This window comes from Typopeltis vanoorti, chromosome 7, assembly GCF_054136105.1.
Source record: "Typopeltis vanoorti isolate ZY-2024b chromosome 7, IOZ_Tvanoo_1.0, whole genome shotgun sequence".
Taxonomy (NCBI): Eukaryota; Metazoa; Arthropoda; class Arachnida; order Uropygi; family Thelyphonidae; genus Typopeltis; species Typopeltis vanoorti.
This window is the reverse complement of record NC_143555.1, coordinates 81,022,441-81,047,184: the sequence shown is the minus strand read 5'-3', so window position 1 is coordinate 81,047,184 and position 24,744 is coordinate 81,022,441. Positions and strand designations below refer to the sequence as shown.

General features: G+C 34.9%; 1 protein-coding gene across 5 annotated transcripts in view; it reads right to left on the bottom strand.

The window, feature by feature from the left end:
* Positions 1–24,744, bottom strand: part of spict (magnesium transporter spict) — a 326,495-nt gene that overhangs the window by 83,461 nt on the left and 218,290 nt on the right. For all 5 annotated transcript variants that reach the window (XM_090395988.1, XM_090395986.1, XM_090395989.1 and 2 more), the window contains one exon: positions 23,368–23,424. In XM_090395988.1, the coding sequence (XP_090252114.1) occupies positions 23,368–23,424 (57 nt within the window). The remainder of the gene's footprint in view (positions 1–23,367; positions 23,425–24,744) is intronic.

The following is a 24,744-nucleotide window of genomic DNA, read 5'->3' as shown; positions in this document are numbered from 1 at the left end:
TTACCAGCTGCATATATCACATTGATGGAACTGTACTCCAGAAAAGAAATTGATGAAGCCAGACTTGGGAGTGTTAGTGGATATTGAGTTAAAGTTTTAGGGGCCACATAGCAAAAGTGGCTAAAGCAGCTCATCAGATCACTTGGTTACTGAAGAATACTTTGACGAGCAGAGACAAGAAAGTTATTGTTCCTCTTTATCAAGCCTTGATAAGACCCAATCCTGACTAATGTGTGCAGATCTGGGCACCAGGATTTCTTGGTGATGAGGAGGAGGAGGAGGTGAAGAGGATCCAGAGGCAAGTGACCAAGATGGAAGCAAGTCTATGGAATGAACCTTATGAGAACAGGTTGAAAATTTGTGGGTTACAGAAACTGGTTGATAGGCGGAAAAGGGGTGATGTGATTGAAACATAAATTACTGAGAGGTTTTTACAAGATTAATTCAGAGGAAATTTTTCAGAACAGGTGTGTTGGTGGGAGAACAAGGGGCCATTTTCAGCCTAATAACCAGTTTCTGTAACCCATGGCAACTGAGTAAGAGTGAAGTTAGCAAGGGTAAAGAGTATTAAAACTAGGTTTTTTGCTTGAAGAGTGGTGAATGAGGAATAAGTTGCCAGAGTCTGTTGTGGGTGCCATGACTGTGAATGAGTTCAAAGAAAAAGTATGATAGATGTTGTGCAAATGTTGACTAGTTCTTGACATGATGTTTAGGGCATCCCTTGATGAGTCTAAGAACTCCTTGGAGTTGCCTGTATTAATAATAATAAGCATGGTACTTTCTTATAAACACCTGGATGTTTATACACTGTTCTTTGGAGAACTGAGGAGGCTATAGTTTAGATGGGCTTTAAGGTCACCATGTCATAATGGGCAGATAGGACATGCTGTGTAAAAGGTAATCGAAACATGGCTCCTATACAGAAATTAAGGTTTAATCTTAAATGATGCCTGGGAATTGTTCCTCCGATCTCTTAGTGGATCAGAATTTAGATGAATGAAACTCACTATGGATTATACTTATATAATATTTTCATTATTAAGCACAGAATTTTACCCAAGTATCAAGAGTATCTTCAATATGACTTTCAAATTAAACAAGTAGAACAGAAACTGTAAAGACAACAATGAACATATGAGCTACACACATAACATATTATAGAGTAGCAGAGTCTAAAATACATGAACGTCTTACATCACACAACTTTAAACAAGAGCCTAATTAAAAAAACTATTGTCTGCAGAATGTGCAGAGAAGTACTACACTTCTGATTCAAAAAATTATAATTATAATAATTATTATTATTATGTCACACCTCCAGGGAGTCCAAAGACTCATCGAGGGAGAGTGTGCCGACAGCATCTAACGATTTATCCCTTCCAACTACTAACCATGCTCAAACTTGCTTAACTATTTTTTTGCGAGCCATTAGTAGTAGAGGCTCTACCAATCGACCAACCTTTAATAATCAAAGAAAATGTGTTGAATGATTTGCAATTCTAATTTATTGCATAAAAAATAATCATTACCAAATATGAATTAGCATCATCTAAATCTACATGCTTTGTAGATTATATAACCATGCAAACACATAAAAATGTAATATAAATTATAAGAAAACTGTTATTTCAAAATGTTCACAAAATTAGAATAATTTTTAATGTGGTTCGAAATATCAGAATATTTCAAATTTTTCCCACTGGTTTTGAGGGGAGCATAGAAATAGCATATATTTCAGTAACTGCAGAACTAACTCATGTGTGAGGAATTGTTTATGCATGGATTTTAGTTAATCGTTTGCTAAACATGGATCGAATGAGTGACATATAGGAAACTAAGAAGTTTCATATGGTGTCTCTACACAAAGATGGCCAAACTCAACAGTTTATAGCTAAGGAACTGAAATGTTCTCAAGCAAGCATGAGTAGAGTATTGAGACAGCATTCTAATAACCAGAGTATTCAAAATAATCGCTATAATAGAAGTCAAAAGGTAATAATTACATCAAGAGAGGAGATTGAAGAATATCATAAAGAAAACTGCTTCCAAAGTGTAAGGTCTTTTCACAGGAGATGGAAAGAACTAGGTGTGAATGTGTCTAAATCTACGATGCTGAGACGACTTCACAAATTGGGTTTTAAATCACATGTGCCAAAACAAATCTGCTTATGACTTCCAAGCAAAAGGCAGCTAGTGTGTGATGGTGTAAGCAAAGGCTGTTGTCGAGTCAAGAGGACTGGAGAAAAAGGCACTTTTTAGCAATGAAAGTATGTTTTGTGTGTCCCATGGTCATCAAGGGATATGTGTTTGGCGTTTTAAGCAAGAAGCATTTGATAAAGAATGCATGAAACGTTCAGAGAAATTTGCAACCTCTGTGATGGTATGGGCTCATATGATTGCAGACGGTCCAGGTAGGCCATGTATTGTATACGAAAGAGTCAATTCCAAAAGTGTACCAAGAAATTCTTGAGCACTTTATGTCACTGGCATCAGAAGATTTATGTCATGGTGATTTCCTTTTTCAGCAAGATTCAGCTTCTTATCACACTTCCAAAACCACTACTAGATGCTCAAAGAAAGGCAAATCAATGTAATTCCTTGGCAGGCAAACTCACCAGATTTAAACTCCATGGAGAATTTGTGGGGAATTATGAAGAAGCGTTTTCAAGAAGTTGCCCCAAAAACACAAATGAACTTGTTTCTAGTCTGCAGACCACATGGGCATGTTTTGATAAAAAAAAAAGACCGAGAACCCCTAGTAAATAATATGTCCAACTGTTTACGAAAGGTCATAAAAACTAAAGGGATGAAACAAAGTACTAATTATCATGTTGTTTCTCTTCGACTGTAATTTTTGTGCATTTATTTTCACATTATTCTAATATTTTAAACAATATTAAAAATTATTCTAATTTTGTGAATATTTTCAAATAACAGTTTTCTTACAATTTATATTACACTTTTAGGTGTTTACATAGTTATATAATCTGCAAAGTATAGACTTAGGATGTTGGAAGTTTTTTCCCACTTGGTTAGACTAAATTAAATTTAGTTTAATCCTTTATCCAAGTGTAAGCAAATAAAGTTTGCACCTGAAGTATCTTCATGACTGAGGTAACTCGTAGTAAAGGTGAACCAAGCTCTCACATCTCAGCCCTCCTTGTCTTAGTATCTCCCATAATGCAAAGCACATCTCCTTGCAGACATGTATAATGTTATGCATTAAGGGAATGGGCCACTACCCAGACTGGTTTCGACCTTTATTGAATGTTCAAGTACAGGTCAAACTCCAAAAACTCAGTGTTGTTCCCCTCAGTAACAGGCTCACCCTGCCACTGAGAAGAATTCTCAGCGTTGGCTGTACCCCCCGTGCCAGGTTCACCCCACTACTAAAAAGAGCTGCTCATTTGCTCATATGTCATCTGAGGGGTAACAGCAACAGCCGAGCCTCAGTTAAAACTTCATGAGGCTACAGCATTGCCATTCATCACCCAAGCTTCCAACTGGTTTCAACCTTTATTGAGGTCTCGTCAGTGGGAGTCAGACCCCGGGGTGGTGATACTAAGGCAGAAACAATGCAGAAGTCATATTTACTTATACGAATTGCCAAAGGGTGTACCACCTTATTATTAAATTACTCTGGATTTAGAGAAAGATGTTGGAAGTTTTTTCCCACTTGGTTAGACAATATAATAAATTTAGTTTAATCCTTTATCCAAGTGTAAGCAAACAAAGTTTGCGCCTGAAGTATCTTCAGGACTGAGGCAACTCGTAGTAAAGGTGGAGCAAGCTCTCATCACTCCTTGTCTTAGTATCTCCCATAATGCATCACCACCTCTGGGTCTGGCTCCCACACAAGACCTCAATAAAGGTCAAAACCGGTCTGGGTAGTGGCCCTTTCCTAAATGCAAAGCATTATACATGTCTGCAAGGAGATGTGCTTTGCATTATGGGAGATACTAAGACAAGGAGTGATGAGAGTTTGGTCCACCTTTAGCACGAGTTGCCTCAGTCCTGAAGATACTTCAGGCACAAACTTTGTTTGCTTACACTTGGATAAAGGATTAAACTAAATTTATTATATATATAGACTTTGATTATGCTAATTCATATTTGGTAATAATTATTTTCTATGCAATAAATTAGAATTGCAAATTATTCAACACATTTTCTTTGATTATTCTAATTTTTTGATTCAGAGGTTTATTTCTCATAATGGAGATAAGTTTAGTCCATCACTTCTGTCAGATTTGAATGATAATTACTTTTGTGAAGGATCTTAATCTTCTTCTACAGGATTCAAAGTTTGGTAGAGATAGTATGTTTTGCAAATCTTGACTGTCCTAACTGTTGAGGCTCATGGAATTTAATGCAACCGAGGTGCTCATCATGATGTATAGCCACCAATCCACCACTTTGGTCAAAATCTGATAATTTACAACGGCAAGGAATTTGATAGCCTTCGGGATGGGCAAAAGATGAAAATTAATATTTTGTAGAGCCTTTTTTAAAAAAAAAGACACCTTAAGCTAACAGATCTAAGTAGCTTGGTCAAATTCTTTCCTAATATCCTCATTTAATGACATCGCTATTCCTTTACAGACACCTTTAACATAAGGAATTGTGACATGATGCACCAACTCTCGGAAAGCAGCTGACAGGGAAACTCTTATTTAGTTATGATTTTGTTGAGATAAGATTCAGTAATGCCATTAATAATGAAGGTGGACTAGAAGTAATTCATCCACTTTATAAATGGGTGAATTTCTGTGATTAATTAAAAAAAAAAAAAAAAATATAGAGATACTAAGACATATTTGAAAAAAATGGATTTAATGACTCCAAGACCGAGATAACATATAAAGATTTTAATGATAAATACTACTAGTTTCGGCATATAGCAGCCTTCTTCAGGTATTTATAAAGGAAAGGAATACTAATAAACATTGAATTATTTAAACAAACTGGAAATTACAGGTACAAATTGCCTCACATAATCGATACATAAAAACGTTGTATTTTTTCAAGTTGTTCCAACTGGCGTGCCATTGTTTGTTGCAATTGTGTGTGCAGGTTCACGTGAACGCCAATATTGAATAACTGCAGCATGGCTATCTGGGATGTTATAACTTAAATTATTGTTTAAGTGGACCGGGTTCAGTAGGATTTCCCTTGATTCTACGATTTTCCTTTCAAACTCATCTTCACAGCGAAAGATATTTTCTGATCTATTCCAGCATACAGAGTGGCTTTGTTGGTCATCATTAGGATTATTTGAAAAAAGAACATGACTGGATAACGCAGTTGCATGAGATCTTTTGTAAGAGATGTCTCTCTTATGCTCTTCTATGCGTTGTTCAATAGATTTGTTAGTTTGACCAAAGTATGGGATATTGCAATCACACCACAATTTATATATACTTTGGTCAAACTAACAAATCTATTGAACAACGCATAGAAGAGCATAAGAGAGACATCTCTTACAAAAGATCTCATGCAACTGCGTTATCCAGTCGTTCTTTTTTCAAATAATCCTAATGATGACCAACAAAGCCACTCTGTATGCTGGAATAGATCAGAAAATATCTTTCGCTGTGAAGATGAGTTTGAAAGGAAAATCGTAGAATCAAGGGAAATCCTACTGAACCCGGTCCACTTAAACAATAATTTAAGTTATAACATCCCAGATAGCCATGCTGCAGTTATTCAATATTGGCGTTCACGTGAACCTGCACGCACAATTTCAACAAACAATGGCACGCCAGTTGGAACAACTTGAAAAAATACAACGTTTTTATGTATCGATTATGTGAGGCAATTTGTACCTGTAATTTCCAGTTTGTTTAAATAATTCAATGTTTATTAGTATTCCTTTCCTTTATAAATACCTGAAGAAGGCTACTATATGCCGAAACTAGTAGTATTTATCATTAAAATCTTTATATGTTATCTCGGTCTTGGAGTCATTAAATCTATTTTTTTCAAATGTATAACAACCGAGTAAAAGCTGATCGCCACATATATATATATATATATATATATATATATATATATATATAAGCATAATCTGTAGTGAGTTTCATTTATCTAATTATGGCTTATGTTCCTATTTGTCATGCTATATCAGAATTTAACTACTGTAACAATTATCTATATACTCCACAAAGAGGCAACTGACTCATGCTACACATCATTGTAGTCTAACTGGATTTGTGTTAGATTGTTTTGATGTATACCGTTTCTCTTCTAATGATTTATTTATGTTGTTTTAACATCAAATGCTTTCTTTTTTCTCCCATTTAAAAAAGCTCTGTAGAAGCCACTAGATTATAGGTGTTGTAAACTTAGTCAGTTTTATTTTCTGACTAATTACCATTCCTTATTTTCTTAATTATGCCTAATTACTTACATAAACTATTTAATTGTTTAAATGAATTTGCTAGAGTGAGAGTTAACTATATTTACTTTACTTAACAAATAACTAACTTCAATTATTAGTTCATTAAATTAATATTTATTAAATTGTTATATTTTTTCTGAAGAAAGTGATTTTGAATACAATGGCTCCAAATAATGTCAAAAATGTTCACTTATTTGTACAGCACAGCAACACTTCCATAATTGAAATGTGTCTTATCTCTCTATTGCAAATAATACATTCTCAGTGTACTGCAAGTGCATCTTCCTTATTGCCACAGTTGCCTTATTTATTTCTGTAACCGTCCCTTTGCCATGATTGATTAAAACAAACAAACACACACAAAAAAACGAACCATAATGTCAGTGTGATGCAAGCATAAGGAGTAAACTTGCTCTTTGATGCCAGCTCAAGAACATGTTTTCAGTACTCATGTGCAAAAGTATAAAGTTGTTTCATGAAATTCCTGATATGTACCTTCAAGGGTACATATCAGGAATTATAATTACAGGACATTATAATAGTACTACATAAAAAACTTACATCATTACTAACTTCCTATCTACAATTTCTCTGTGTGAGGTTCAGTTAACAGCACACAGGGATAAATCATAAGGGGGAAAACTTTTCAAAACAGTTGTTCCGTTGATACTGTATGATATGCATTTCATCATCATATTCCTGCCATGCACTCTCAAGGAGTGTACAGGATAGTTCTACATGAAAAATTTACATCATTACTAATTTCCAATCTACAATTTTCCTCCAAATCAGGCTGTTACCTGTCAAGACTACAACATTAGCAGATCTTATATTTCTATCTTCTAAGGCACTTTTTACCATATCAATCCACCTATATCTTGGTCTTCCTCTGGGTCTTTTTCCTGCCAACCTGGCAGCGAACACTTCTTTTGCTAATCTTTTCTCTCCCATTCTGTTTAAGTGACCATATCACCTGAGATTAACTTTGCTAACACATTCCTGGATGCTAACAATGTCAAGTTCTTTCTTAATATCCTCATTTTTAATGACATTGCCATTGATGCCATCTGTTCATGCCCCTAATCTTTCTCAGGATTTCTCATATCTGTGGTTTCTAGTCTTTGGTCAAGTGCTTTATTTCTCTTATTCCATATGAATTTATTCAGTTGATTTCGTACCATACCAGCTTTGTTGATTCTGTTATATATTTCCATAATTAATTTATTGTCTTCCCTAAAAAATGTGCCTAAGTAGTTGAAATGTTTTACTTGTTCTATAGGTTCTCCATTCATGATGCAGTTTATAATTTCAATGTTTCTGCCTATTTTCATTGTCATGTTATTACTGATTTTCATACCAAATTTGTTACAATAGTTATTCAATTTAGAAATCTTGCAGACTTGTACTGGAGTTATTTAAAAGTATAACATCATCGCCATACAGTAAAGAGCTGACATTAGTATCTCCAATTTTGATCTTCTTGACTTCCCAATATTAGGCACATGTTTGCATGTAACATTTTCAAGGTTTTAAAATGTCTTCTGCCTCATCTCCTTCTGGGTCTTCCTCTTGATCAGTGTCCCTTTGGTTTATATTTCCAGGCAATATTTGGCCATCTGTCCTCATTCATTCTTTCTACATGGTTTTTCCAATTCTTTCTATAGTTTGTGGTGTCTTCTGTTATGTTAATTATGGATAATTGTTTTCTTATTTCTTATCTTGTCTATTCTTTTATAGCTTGTGAGTGGTCTTAGGAACTTCCTTTCAGCTTCCACTTGTTTTTTTATCTCGTTCTCCTCAAGTCCATGTTTCACTGTCGTATTTCAGAATCGGTTTGGCTATTGTTTTATTTATTTAGGAATCTAGAGAAATTTCCCTGGATTCGACAATCTTTCTTTCGAGTTCATCGTAGCACACATGGATGTTAGAAGTTTGAGTCCAGTTTACAATGTGTTGGCGGCCTTCGTCTGAGTTAGCTGAAAAGAGAAAGTGGCTAGAGAGAGCTAGCTCTAGTCCTGTAATTCAGACGAAGGCTGCCAACACATTGTAAACTGGACTCAAACTTCTAACATTCATGTGTGCTACGATGAACTCGAAAGAAAGATTGTCGAATTCGGGGAAATTTCTCTAGATTCCTCTCATATCAACAACAGCCTGAGTTACAATCTCTCTGATGCACACGTTGCTTCTGTTCAGTACTGGCGCACTCGCGACAGCGCATAGTATATGTTTGTTTGGAACTCATACTCGCATTTGTTTTTCAAACACGCTACTGTCTTTTTATACTTGTTCTGTTATTACGATTTTCTCTGTAATTTTTTATATACTTCTTTGATTGTGATACCTGAGGATGTTGATCTATTCAACAAAACTAGTAAACTAGTAGTATCTTTTTAAATATATCTTGTCATCTTTTTATCTCTCGGTATTAGTCATTAAAGGTTTTTCATAATATTCCAACCGAGTAAAAATGAATTCTGAAAATATCTACTTTCCTGATGACGAGGAATTAAATTCACTGGTCAAAGAATATCAGAAGAATCTCAAAGCGATTGGATTATACATCAACAGACTTGTATTTCTAAAAAGATGTAAGTGTAATTCTATTATTCCACGCTTCCTTAATTTTAAAGAATCGATTAAAACCGCTAGAGCTGAAAGAATTTACAGGAGAGCAAAACTAGATCTTTTATCGGAACGCATTTGTGATACTAAACGTTGTCTTGCTGCATATTTTTCTAAGAAGACCTATCACGAAACACATTTTTCTCATTCTCTAGACAGTTCATCTTGGAACTATTTAAAAGAAATTAGCACTCTTAAAGCTTCTAAAATACAGAATTTAAATAAAATCAAACTCATTAGAAAATATGATTCTCTTAAATATAATCAGGATAGCAAAACTTCTCATTTTAACTCTACCTATCTAAAAAAAGTTGTCATCAATAAGTCTTCCCATCAATTATCTTTGGCAGAAGAAAGCATACTTGCTAAAGGTCTCAACTTTGTCACTGCTCCTACATCCATCCCTAGAGAACATCTCTTAACAAAGATAGAAAAGGCAGCTTCTTTATTACCAAACAAAGAAGCTAACCTCCTTCGTATGGAAGCAATTTTCTCTATAAATAAAGCTAGGCCTCCACCTGACAACATTTTTTACTCTGAAAGGACAGCTATCAAGTCCTTGAAAGATAATAGTAACATAGTTATCCTTCTGGCAGACAAAGGGAATGCAACTGTCATCTTAAACAAGTCTGATTACCATAATAAAATCTTGGAACTTTTAAATAGTGATACTTACTCAGAAATTGCTAGTGACCCTATGATGGAACTACACAATAGAACTAATAATTTATTAAAAACCACCTTAGAGTTACAAAGAAACATTCGGCTTTCTCTTAGGTCACTTCATCCTTTGATACCTCTACTGTATGGTCTCCCCAAGATTCACAAAACTAACTGCCCACTCAGACCTATAGTTGAGGGTATACACTCTCCTACTTATAATCTCTCCAAATATCTCGCAAGTTTTCTAAGAAATCTTTCTGGAATTTCCTCTTCACATATTAAAAACTCTGCAGATTTTGTTTCTAAAATCAAGGACATCAAACTTAAAAAAACAGATTTAATGGCCAGTTTTGATATTGTTTCTCACTTTACAAATGTACCTGCTCAAGAAGTCCTCGATCTTCTCAAGAACAAATGATCAAAAAAACTCTTTGCTCTTCTCTCCCATTGCATAAAGTCAGGATACTTCAAATATTATAATAATCTACTTACAAAACTCAGGTCTGGCTATGGGCAGCACACTCTCTCCGATTCATGCGGATATATTTCTCAACGATTTTGAAGAAAAAGCTATTAACTCTTTTCACTTTAAACCAAAAGTCTGATACCGCTATATTGATGATATTTTCCTCATCTGGGAAGATGGTATCAATAACCTCTATTTATTTTTAGACCGCCTAAACAAGTGCCATGAAAAAATCTCTTTCACCTTCGAACTGGAATCAGATGACTCCCTTCCCTTTTTAGACCTCAAACTTACCAGATGTGCTGAGAGCATTAAAATCTCAATTTTTAGAAAGCCTACTCATACTGATAGATACCTTCATGCTTCCTCCCATCACTATCCCCCACAAAAATGTGGTATTATTTCCACCTTAGCTCACTGAGCCAAATCATTACTTATAGAAGAAACAGAAATTGAAAATGAACTCCTTTTTCTTAAAAAAACTTATTAACAATGGTTTCTCTCCAAAGAAAATTGACAAATTTCTCTCCCCCCCCCCAAGGCACTCAACTACTTCTGAAGATCCCTCTTCCCCAAGAGCCTTCATCTCCTTGCCTTACATCAGCTCTCTTTCACCAAAACTGGCCAAGATTCTCAAGAAATTTAACTTCAAAACTTGCTTCACTACGCTTCCAAAACTTCGTTCATTATTTAGCAAACATAAACATCTTCCTACTCAGTTACCAGGAGTGTACAAGATTTTGTGTGATTGTGGAAAGCCATACTATGGGCAGACTGCTAAATCCATCCTTCTACGTTTGGATGAAGACCGTAGAGATATCTCCTATAACAAGACTAGAGCTAGCGCTCTCTCTAGCCATGTTCTCTTTTCAGCTAACTCAGACGAGGTCCGCCAACACATTTTAAACTGGATACAAACTTCTAACATCCATGTGTGCTACGATGAACTCGAAAGAAAGATTGTCGAATCCAGGGAAATTTCTCTAGATTCCTCTCATATCAACAACAGCCTGAGTTACAATCTCTCTGATGCACACGTTGCTTCTGTTCAGTACTGGCGCACTCGCGACAGCGGGTAGTATACGTTTGTTTGGAACTCATACTCGCGTTTGTTTTTCAAACACGCTACTCTTTTTATGCTTGTTCTGTTATTACAATTTTAAGTCTCTGTAATTTTTTATATACTTCTTTGATTGTGATACCTGAGGATGTTGATCTATTCAACAAAACTAGTAAACTAGTAGTATCTTTTTAAATATATCTTATTATCTTTTTATCTCTCGGTATTAGTCATTCAAGGTTTTTCATAATATTCCAACCGAGTAAAAATGAATTCTGAAAAATTATATATATATATATATATATATATATATATATGAAAAAAAAATTGGTTTGAATGACTATAATACTCAGAAAAAAAAAAAAAAATAAAGTTTAATGCTGAGATACTACTAGTTTCGTTGAAAAAATCAACTTCTTCAGGTATCAAAGACAAAGAATTATATAAAAAAAATAACAGAGACATTATAAAATTACATCAACAGATCTAATATAAAAGACTGTAGTACAGTTTAAACAGGAATGCGTGCTGGAGTTCCAATTGAAGTTGACTATGTGCGTGAGTTATCACGAGCGCACCAATACTGGACAGTGGCAATGTGTGCATCAGAAAGATTGTAGCTATGGCTGTTGTTTATATGGAATGAATCAAGGGATATTTCTTTAGATTTGATTATCTTTCTTTCGAGCTCATCATAACACATATGTATATTAGAAGTTTGCGGCCAGTCTATGAGGTGTTGGTGGCCTTCATCCGAGTTAATAGAGAAGAGAAATGTGGCTTGAGAGAGCGCTGGCTCTGGTCCTATTGTAGGATGTCTCTTCCGTGTTCCTCAATATGCAAAAGGATAGAGTTAGCTGTCTGACCGTAATATGGTTTGCTACACATGAATTACACATGATCTTGTAGACTCCTGGATACTGAAGAGGGAGATGTTTTACTTTAGGTATACTTAGTATGGAGCAAAGTTTTGGAAATGTAGTGAAAAACAAGTTCTAATGTTGAATTTCTTAAGAATTTTTGCCAGTTTTGGGGAGAGAGAGCTGACGTATTGCAAAGATATAAATGCTCTTGGGGAAGAAGAATCTTCAATAGTAGGTGAACGATGGTGAGAGATAAATTTATCAATCTTAAGAGAGAAACCATTGTTGACAAAAGTCCTTTTTAATAAATTAAGTTCATTTTCAATCTCTGTTTCATCTGTTAATAAAGATCTGGCTTGATGTGCTAGGGTTGAAATAATACCAAATTTTTGCAGAGGGTAGTGATGGGAAGAAGTATGAAGGTATCTGTCTGTGTGTGTGGGTTTTCTAAAAATAGATTTTGATATTTTCAGCGCATCTTGTGAGTTTTAAGTCCAAAAAGGGAAGACAGTTGTTGGATTCCAGTTCGTAGGTGAAATTGATTTTCTCATGAAACTTGTTGAAATGGTCTAGAAAAATATTGAGGTTGTTTAAACCATGTTCCCAAATGAGGAATACATCATCTATATAATGGTACCAGATTTTGGCTTTCAGTGTTGAGTAATTAACTGCCTTTTCTTAGAATTCCTTAAGGAATATATCAGCAAGAATCGGAAAGAGCAGACTGCCCATAGCCAATGCAAAGGTTGGTCAATTGGTAGAGCCTCTGCTACTAATAGCTTAAGCAAGCTTAAGCGCGGTTAGTAGTTGGACAGGAAACAAAATTTTTCGATGCTGTTGGAACACTCTCCCTCGATGAGTCTTTGGACTCCCTGGAGGTGTCACATAATAATAATAATAATAAAATGGTTTGTAGAAGCTGATATTTGCTGTTTCTCATGATGTGGCCAAGATATGATGTTTTTTGTTTCTTGATTGTTTGTATTGAGATCTTTGGCTTTGCCAATGGATATTAAGACATCTTCATTGGTTAGCTTTTCTGGATGGATTTTTTCTATCATGGATGGAAAAAAATAACCAATGTAATCCATATAGATAATGAATAATAGAGGAGTAATGTTCATCCTGTCTCACTCCAGATTTAAAATCAAACCATCTTCCTGTACTTTCTTCAATTCTAACTGCTGACTTATAACTCAAATAAAGAATAAGTATTGCTTGAGGGCTAGGGGCAAATCTTTCCTATTTTTCTGTATCATTTCATCTTATGCACTATTGCGAGGCACCAACCCGTCTGGCCAGCGTGGTGCTATAAGGTCAAATACCTCCCCATGAGGACAATGCAAATGATGAATAAAGTAGGAAAAGTACATACTAGCTCATCCGTCGCCCAACATAAAAAGGGGGTGCATCTTCGACTTAGGCAGAGGGTCTAGGTAAAAAAATATGTTACATTCTCCACCAGCTACAATGAGTCCATCTACAGTGCACAATAATAGAAGGATATTAGTAGGAACATATAACTGCAGATCTCTATGGGATGATGATAGATTGGAAGAACTGATGAAGGAATTGGACCATATAAAATGGGATGTTGTGGGCCTTTCAGATATAAGAAGGAAAGAAGAAACTCTCATGTGATTAAAATATGGACATCTATCACCGTGAATGTGACAGAAACTCAACTGGTGGTGTAGGATTCCTAATAAATAAAACAACCAAGGACAATGTCCTGTTTGTTAATAAAATAACATCAAGAATAGCTGAACTAAGTCTCTTCATAAATAAAAGATACTAACTGAAAATTATACAATTATACACCCCAACTATGGACCATCTAGATGAAGAGATGGAAGATTTCTATGAAACATTAGAATCTATTAAATAATTCTAATGTTTAGAATTATTTAATAATTCTTATAATGGGTGACTTTAATGCTAAGGTTGGAAGCAGAGATGATCATCTGAACTCCATCGGTAAATTTGGATTTGGACAGAGGAATGAAAGAGGAGAAAGACATTGAATTCGAAGAAGAAAACTTCTTTATTATGAACAGCTTTTTCAAGAAGAAAATCAAACGAAAATGGACTTGGAGAAGCCCAAACGGACAAACTTGCAATGAAATAGATTTCATTCATTTTAAAAAAACTTTTTTATCATCCCGACGTTTCGATCTTCACATCAAGATCATCATCTAGAGCATACATCAATATACAAGACAAGCTGAGTTACATTATTAACTGTAAGCTAAAGAAACAATGATTTGATCACATGTTATTCTACTGGCATAACCTCTAGTGAAAAAAAAATTACATCAAGCTAAATTCTATTTACGATGACAGGAATAAACATTCTTTCAGATGGTTTTCTTTCAGAAACAATGATGTCCTATTTTTAGTGTTACAATTCTTATTTTTGCTTTTAAAATACAGATAACCCTTGTTTAACGCGGTACTTATACAACAGTTTCGATATAACGCGGTCTACAAATTGCAGTAATCCTTTATCTTTTCATATCATTTTTCACCGCGTGACTTAAAAATCAAATTTTATCTTCATTAAATTTGTGTCTGCCCGTATCGCACATGTAATTATAAGTAACGAATTTTAGGGGAAATATCCTTTAGCACGCATATACGTCAATTGTTTACAATATAAAGTGTTAATTATTGTTGAAAGTTGTCTTCGTTTTCTGCCAGGAAAGCGCATTAAATCATAAGTGTGTTAATTTTCTCAAGCTGAGCACTTTATTTTCTTCTGAGTTACATACATACAATATGTAATGCTTTTTTTATGTAAAAAAAATTATTTCTGTAGTAATGGCCACATAGAGGGGCTTTTGCGATATGGTTGAAAATGAAATTAGTGAATTAATTAATGGGGAAATAGATTTAAATGAGGAGGAACTAGTACAATTAATAGATGACGTCGAACCAAATGGCGGGGAGAGTTCTGTCGAAGATTCTGATTGTGATGAATCCGTTAAAAAATTCAGTTTAAAGAAATTAGCAGGATTGGACTTGGCAAGAAAGTTAGGAAGCTATTTTAGGGATAATGACCCCAGAATGGAGGGCTCTGGAAAATTCACGAGACAATTGCATATTTGTTTAGCTCCATATTATGAACTTAATAAAAAATTGCAGCATAGTAGTAAGCAAGGTCTTATTACTGACTTCATGATAATTAAACCAGCCGAAGTATGCAATGAGAATTATACAAATGAAATCATCACTTGAAATCTTGGATTTCAAGTGACGACTACTTCCGGCCACCCGTAAATAAAGAACATCTACGAAACGTTCGTTTTGAAGACAGTGATGACAATTGACATATGCACTTTATTATGTGCAATGAAGTTTATGTACAATTTGTAATTTTATAAGTTTATACTATGTATTTGTTTCATAGTTTATGTTTTCTTAACTTACATGAATTACAAGAATTAAATAAAAATATATTTTTGTTGGGTATGTCATTGTTGTTTATATAATTAAAAAAAAATGATTTCGGAACCTAAACCTACTTTTTCTATGTAATCTGAGTCTTGCATAACGCGATTTATATAACACGGTATTTCTATGGAACCTAACAGCCACGTTATATGAGAGTTACATGTACTGGATTTTCTACAGTCAGTTCTGTTTATAGTTGTTCTTAGTGAGGAACGTTCCGTGGGTCGAATATATACCTTCCATATGTTTGCGATTTTTAGACCATCATTATTGTTCAGATTGGGGTGGTTGATAATAATCTCACATGCTTCCTTTAATTTTCGTTCATACCATGTTTTAGTGCGATGTAGACAGATAGTGCTTTTCCAGTCAATTCTGTGTAAGGAATTCAGGGCATGATCAGAAAGGCCAGCTTCAACATAATTATTATATTTAATGTGTCATTTATGTTCTTTTTGTCTGATAGGAATTGTGTGTCCTGTTTCTCCTATATAATGATATGTTGCAAGTACAATAAATCCGGTATACTCCAGGGTGGGCTAGTGGGTCTTTGGATGAGTTGAGTAAGCTTTTTAATTTTGCAGGAGGTTTAAAGGTGGCTTTGAGGTTGTATTTTCGTAGAACTCTGTTTATTTGTCTGATGTTCCTTTAATTTCGGGGTCTGGTTTGTCTTTGTTTCTTATTGAGGTTTTGTAGAGAATTTTGTTAATAATGTTTTGGCTGTATCCATTTTTTTTAGAAAGTATTAAAGATAATTTTAAATTCGTCTTTTAGCGCCTGTTCGTTGGAACATATAGTCTGAGCCCTGTTTTTTAGCGTGTTTATGACACCTAGTTAGTTTTTGTGTTGGGTGGTGGTGGTAGGAGTTTATGTGTATATATTGTCCTGTATGTGTCAGTTTCTGGTAAACAGTGAAGGAAAGATTGCCAGAGTGAAGACGTGCGACAAGTGTATCCAGAAACGGAAGTGTGTTGTGTTTTTCAATTTCAATTGTGAATTGTATGCGTTTGTGTTGTTTGTTTAGGTGGCTAAGGAATGTGTCTAATGTCTGGCGGCCATGGGACCAGATTGCGAAACATGGTATGAACGAAAATTCAAGGAAGCATGTGAAATTATTATCAACCAAATCTGAACAATAACGATGGTCTAAAAATCGTAAACATGTGGAAGGTATATATATATATATATATATATATATATTCGACCCATGGAATGTTCCTCACTTAGAACAACTATAAACAGGACTGTAGAAAATCCAGTATCTTAAAAGCAAAAATAAGAATTGTAACACTAAAAATAGGACATCATTGTTTCTGAAAGAAAACCATCTGAAAGAATGTTTATTCCTGTCATCATAAATAGAATTTAGCTTGATGTAATTTTTTTTCACTAGAGGTCATGCCAGTAGAATAACATGTGATCAAATCATTGTTTCTTTAGCTTACAGTTAATAATGTAACTCAGCTCGTCTTGTATATTGATGTATGCTCCAGATGATGATCTTGATGTGAAGATTGAAACGTCGGGATAATAAAAAAGTTTTTTTAACAGGGTTGTAAATTCCATAAATTTTTAAAATGAATGCTGATCACCGTATAACTCTAAAAGAAAGGAAAAAATAGACTTCATCCTCTCCAACAGAAGATATATAATAAATAATACCAAAGTGCTTAATATATTTAATACAGGAAGTGACCACAGACTAGTAAGGGCAAACATATGGATCAACAAAAAATGGGAATGGAATAAGCTCATAAGAAAAAAGTCCAATTTAGTGAATCTACAAAACCTCTACCACAATAAAAGCAGTTTACAGAGAATCACTCAAAAATAAACTAAAAAAGTTAAACACAGCTACTGCCATCGATGATGCTAATGAAATCTTAACAAAATCTGTCTTGAATTGTGCACTAGAAATAGGAAGTGTAAAAGGCACCAAAGAGAGGAAAAACTATGGCAGGAAACCTTTGATCTGATAAAGAAAAGAATAGGTATGAAAAGAGATTTGAATGACACCAATAAAATAGAATATGCAGAAATTTGTAAAACTATATGTAAAAGGATGAAATATGAAATTAGATCGTATAACATAGGAAAATTAAAGAAACAATAAAAAACAATAGTAATATGAAGGTCCTAAAATGAATATTATCAGTTATAACAAAGGAAATAGCTGGTGTAAGAGGAAAAAATGGTGAACTTATAAAAAATAGAGATGCAATAATCAAAAGAATTCAGGAATTTTATACTGAACTCTATGAAGACAAAGACCGAGACATCCAAGAATCATCTATGTAACTTGAGTGAGGAAGAACACGAGATCTTACAAGGTGAAGTGGAAATGGCACTTCGGGAAATGAAGAATGGCAAGGCCCCCAGGAGAAGATGAGATGGAATTATGGTAGACTTCTTAAAACTGGGAGGAAGCCCTGTCATCAAACAGCTGACTAAACTCTTTAATAAATGCCTAAAACAGAGAAAAATTCCAAAAAAATTGGAACAATTCACTTCTAATATTAATTTTTAGAAAGGGCAATAAGGAAGAAATTAAAAACTACAGACTTATAAAGCCTACTCCCCACCATATATAAAGTCTTCACAAAATTGATAAATAATAGAATAAAATCTAAACTAGAGGGAATGCAATCCTATGAACAACTGGATTTAGAAAGAATTATAATACTTTGGACCAAATTCACACATTAAGACAGCTCACTGAAAAATCAATTGAATACAATAAATCCTTATGTCTGGCCTACATAGACAACGAAAAAGCATTTGATTCAATAAATTTAGTTTAATCCTTTATCCAAGTGTGAGCAAACAAAGTTTGCACCTGAAAGTATCTTCAGGACTGGGGTAAGGTAGTACAACACCGGGCAACTCATTGCAAAGGTGGAGCAAGCTAACATTACTCCTATCTCAGTATCTCCCAAAATGCAAAACACATCTCCTTACGGATAAGTATAATGTTATGCATTAAGGGGAGGGCCACTACCCAGACTGGTTTCGACCTTTATTGAGGTCTTACCCCAGTCCTGAAGATACTTTCAGGTACTTTCACACTTGGATAAAGGATTAAACTAAATTTATTATAGTCTAACTAAGTGAAAAATAAACTTTCAACATCTTTCTCTAAATCCAGAGTAATTTAATAAAAAGATGGCACACCATTTGGCAACTCCTATAGGTAGAAATGATCTTGCTATTGCTTCTGCCTGGTATCTCCATGTCTGGGCCTGGTTTCCACTGAAGAGACTTCAATAAAGGTCGAAACTAGTCTGGGTAGTGGCCCTCCCCTTAATGCATAACATTATACATATCCCCAAGGAGATGTGTTTTGCATTTTGGGAGATACTGAGATAGGAGTGATGTTAGCCTGCTGCACCTTTGCAACGAGTTTCCCGGTGTTGTATTACCTTACCCTAGTCCTGAAAATACTTTCAGGAGCAAACTTTGTTTGCTCACACTTGGATAAGGGATTAAACTAAATTTATTATAGCATTTGATTCAGTTAAAACATCTGCAACACTAAAAACACTTGAAACCCAGGGAACTGAGAAACCATATATTGAAACACTAAACCATCATTACAATAATGCAACATCTATAATTAAATTATATAAAAACACAGTGGTGGCTCGTGGCTTGAAATCGCGGGGGGTGCTGCAACTTTCGAAATATACATAAATACTGTAAGTACAGTGTATACGTGTTTGGATAAAATATCAAAATTATGGTAAAAATTTAAAAAAAAAATTAAACATGAAAAAATATGTTTAATATCGATAAAATTATACAGTTTGGTATAATTCAAAATTACTTTATACAGTTTAGTATTATTAAATTAAGGGGATATTAAATCCCACATTGTTTTAAAACCGAATAAGAAACTCAAAGATCGGAATCAAAGAGTTTCATGGCGAATATAGTATATTAAACTATAAAAGTATCGGCGACTACTAGCATGAGCTAATGCACGTAGTCCAAACACTGGCAACTCGTAGCAAAGGTGGCAAAGTTCTGATTGCTATTCTAGGTATTTTCCATAATGTAAAACACATTTCCTAGGAGATGTATGATGTTATACATTATGGTGGGAGTTCACTACCCAGACCGGTTTCGATCTTTATTGAGATCTCATCAGTGAGTAGCTAGACCAAATTAATACTAATTGCATAGCGAAAAGAACTTATATACTCTGTTATACGAGTTGTCAAAAAGGTGCACCCATAAATTATTTAAAATAAATAAAGAGCCAATAGGCTTCATTTTGGCAATGTAAACATTATTTAAATTAAGGGGATATTAAATCCCACATTGTTCTTATTCGGTTTAAAAACAATGTGGGATTTAATATCACCTTAATTTAAATAACATTTACATTGCCGAAATGAAGCCTATTGGCTCGTTATTTATTTTAAATAATTTATGGGTGCACCGTTTTGACAACTCGTATAACAGAGTATATAAGTTCTTTTCGCTATGCAATTAGTATTAATTTGGTCTAGCTACTCATTGATGAGATCTCAATAAAGATCGAAACGTCTGGGTAGTGACCTCCCATCATAATGTATAACATCATACATCTCCTAGGAAATGTGTTTTACATTATGGAAAATACCAAGAATAGCGATCAGAACTTTGCCACCTTGGCTACGAGTTGCCCGTGTTTGTACTAAGTGCATTAGCTCAAGCTAGTAGTCGCCGATAGTTTTATAGTTTACTATACTATATTTGGCATGAAACTCTTTGATTCTGATCTTTGAGTTTCTTATTCGGTTTTAAAACAATGTGGGATTTAATATCCCCCTTGATTTAAATAATGTTTACATCACCGAAATGAAGCCTATTGGCTCTTTATTTCTTTTAAACAGTTTAGTATAATTAAAAATTACTTAAAAATAAAATCCATTCCTTTAATTGTAATGTCGAAATATTTAAAGAGACGGAGTAAACACGATAAGCACCACGAACACTCTACTACTGGTGCAAACTGCATATAAACAACAGTGTAACTGCGTGATGGACAGTGGCACATTACGCTAATAGCTCACATCTCACTATGACATGCATATGCTTGCGCACGTAGCAATATGACACTGTGCTGCTAGCATCCTTTGCCCTCCTAAGTGCTACAAGATGGATTTTTATTATTTTTTATACAAAATAAGAGAATTGTATAGGATTGTTGATGATAAAATTAAATATTACAAGCAAATATAAATAAACTAACAAATATATTTATATATCGAGAAAAATTGGGGGGGGGGTGCTACAGTTCTGCAGTGCCTATGCATGAGCTGGCCCTGTTAAAAACAGGGAAAAGTTCCCAATACAAAAAGGCATCCGGTAAGGTGACACCATATCTTCCAAATGATTTACAGCTGCACTAGAGGAAGTCTTTAGAAGCCTTGATTGGGAAACAAAAGGAATAAACATAAATGGAGAAAGGCTGCATCATCTGAAATTTGCAGATGATATTGTCCTAATAGCAGATAATCTTGAAGATCTGGAAGAAAGGCTAAATCAGCTTAATGAAGCCTCCAAAGTAATTGGATTAAAAATAAATAGAGAAAAAACAAAAATAATGATGAATAAATACATAAACCATAGGACTGTCAAAGTTGAAAACCATGAAATAGAACAAGTTACTTCATATGTATATTTGGCCAATTGTTATCCTTTGAGGATTGTCAAAGAAAAGAGATTGAACGAAGAATTCACTTTGGATGGATGGCTTATGGGAAAATGAGAAACATATTCAGAAGTGAATCTAAATCCCCATGAATCTAAAAAGGAAAGCTTTCGACCAGTGCATACTTCCTGTCTTAACATACGGAGGAGAAACATGGACTTTAACAAAAGTCCTAAACAAAAAGCTGAGAACAACACAACACAACATCGCATGGAAAGAAGTATGCTAAAAATAACATTAAGAGATAGGAAGACAAATACCTGGATAAGATCTCAAACAGGTGTAATGGATATTGTAAGATACATTAAACAGGCTAAGTCAAGATGGGCTGGCCATATTGCCAGATGCAGTGATGAGACATGGACTAGAAAAACAACAGAGTGGAGACCAATGGATGGAGCAAGACAAAGAGGAAGACCGAGAAGGTGGAGAGATGAACTGGAACAAATTGCAGGAGTGAGATGGATGGGAGAGGCAGAAAACCAAGTGGCCTGGAAAATCATGGGGGAGACCTTTGTCCAGCAGCAGTGGACAGAACCAAAAGGTAGAAGAAGAAGAAGATTGCTTGATATAATTCCTCATTGATACCATATAACTGTAGTGTTTTGAATAGCTTTTCTCTTGGCACATTGTCATATGCCTTTTGTGGGTCTACAAAACTTAAATACAGATCTTTGTTATATTCCCATGATTTCTAGATTTTAAGCTCGGAGCATTATGGCATAAAAAAACTGAAAGGAAAGATGTAAGTACTGTACACAAGAATTAGCCAAGGGGTGTTTTGAGGGTAGCAGTATCAGACTACATACCTATTGTCAAGAGGATAAATCAAGTGAATGTTAAATGGGTTAAGTAGCACCATCAAGTAGGAGCCACAAAATAAAGACTATTTTTTTCATGTGGTTCCCATCCAAGAAAGGTTATTAGTAAACCTATAGTACATTTATACAGTCGGTGGGATAAGGATTTTTTTTTTCAATTTTTATGAAGTTTTTTTGCTATTATTTTTTGTAATTTTTTATTTATTTTTAGATAGTCCAGAAATTTGGTCCTACTCTAGAGACCAAATATACAACTTTTTGAAGGCACTTGAGGCCTCCAACAGGGCAATGGTCTCATACTGAGCAATGAAATTCATATCCTGTATGACCTGCTGGTTGCAGAGTGGGTACACTAACCCACAGGAAACAATTCCTATTAAAGAATTGTTTCCTGGCTTTGTGTGATTCCTAATATTAAACACAATATACTAATGCGTCATAAAGAGGACACTTTTTTGACGCATAAACATTGCATCATATTTGCATTAATAGCCCAGGTGAGCGGTCACAAATACGGTCATCTCTGAGCCCTTTGAATAGTCATACAAATGATACAGTGGGTCAAATTCTTAGTGTTCCAGTGATTTTAAACCACCCAAAAGGCAAGGCAATGTGTGTGTGTGTGTGTGTGTGTGTATCCTGAGACAATAGCATCCAGAAATTGGTGGCTGTGATTGGTTATTATGTCAATGAATCCAACTGAATGCCATCGATTATCATGAGTTGCTGTTTTTTTTCCTGAGTTTCATCTGTTTTGCATACGTAAAGTGTTAACTGGTGTATTTAGGACACTGATATAGACAAGTTTTTAATATATAATTTTCTATAAATAATTTATAACTTTTTGCCCATATTTACAATACATAACAGGGTTGACAACTATGGAATATCCCATTTTCTGCTAGAGCTTTTGCGGACTATATGATTGTAGATGAAGGAGGTAAGCCTCGTCCTCCTCTTCCAAATTCACTATTACATTTATGCCTTTGGGTAATTCAAACATAACCAAATATAGCATTCTCTTTCATTATTGTTTTCTAATATATCTTAAAACAAACACATTACCCCCCACTCTACACAGATTTGGTTACAATTAATTGATAAATTAAAGTATTCAAAGTTATCCTACAATTAATTGCATTGGACCAATCAAGATGAGTGCTGATGCCGTATGTACTCTTAAAAATTTCATACCTTGATAAAAATGCAATCAAATGGTCAAATTGACATGAATTTTGTAGTGCAGATTGCATAAGCCACATGACAACACACAACACCACTGATATATATATACATATACATAAACACACAGACTTACTTGTTAGCAGTCCTGCCCACCATACCCACTCTCTGAGATAACCAAAGCCACCCATGCCTGAAATATAAACAAAAAAAAAAAATTAATTTTTTCACATACAAACACACATATACATTGCTTGAAAAGAAATCAACAGACATCCCCATGGGCAAGGTGCATCACGCCATGTAATGAGTTACGTTTTTGTAGCATATAAATTGGAGGAATATGATGCTCCCAAATCAGTGCAACTATGCCCAGGTGAAATGGATGCAAGAAGAAAACTGACAGAGTTTGAAAGAGACATTGTGATAGCATGCCATATCATAGGCCTATCTGTTCACCAAATTGTTGACAAATTATACCATCTCAGTTCAAAATCAGTGATATCATACTGAGATAGAAGTGCAAGGAGTTAACTGCAAGTGCTACCTGCAGTCGATGACCTACCACACTCATCAAATGTGACAATGTTGAATGTAATGCCCAGAGTTCCAGGTATCAACTGGAACAAGAATCTGCACAAAAACATTCAGAACTGAGGCGCACGACATGGGTCTCCATGGCAGGACCGCAATATGGAAGGGTGTAACAGATATCTGGTGATTGCCTCTTACCAGAGCGCATAATCCGAGCCATGAAATTTGGAGGTGGTGTGATAGTAAGGTCCTGTTTTTTCTGGTTTGGCCTCGGAACTATTTGTGATGCCACGAACATTGAAGTATCTGAACATAATAGACAATACAATGCTTCCTATGGAACTGATTATTGTCTCGTTCAGCAATAAGGGTGCTTCTGTAACTGCATGATTTGTGGATATGAACATCTTCACACTTGATTGCCCTCTATAGAGCCCTGATTTCAATCCTGGTGAAGTCTGTGAGATGAATTGGAACATTGGTTGAGGTCAAGAGATATCCACTCCACAATAGTTCAAAACCTCATTATATGCCTACAGGAAGAATGGTCCAAAATTCCCATGGATTGCTATTGTATGCTTGAGAAAAGTATGCCCCATAGGATTGCTGCAGTCACCAGATCTTATTAAGGTGGGTATTATGGCTGTTTGTTCCTCATGCTATGGTGTCTGTTGACTTCTTTCCAAGCAGAGCGCGCGCACGCGCGTGTGTGTGTATTAGTTATTTACTTGATAACAGTTCACAAACCAAGTTTAGTGAATACATTTTTGTATTCACTAAAAGTCAGTATAGTTTGTATAGAAATATATTGTGCAGAAGGAATGACATAGGATTTGTGGACTTATGGTCTGAGTTTGCTGGCAAGAAGGATTTGTATAATTCTGATGGACTGCACCTAAATGGTCTTGGTGTTAGGTGTCTAGAGAGGAACTTCGTTCATCAAGCATGCTGAACTACCTATTCAAGAAAACGTAAAGCA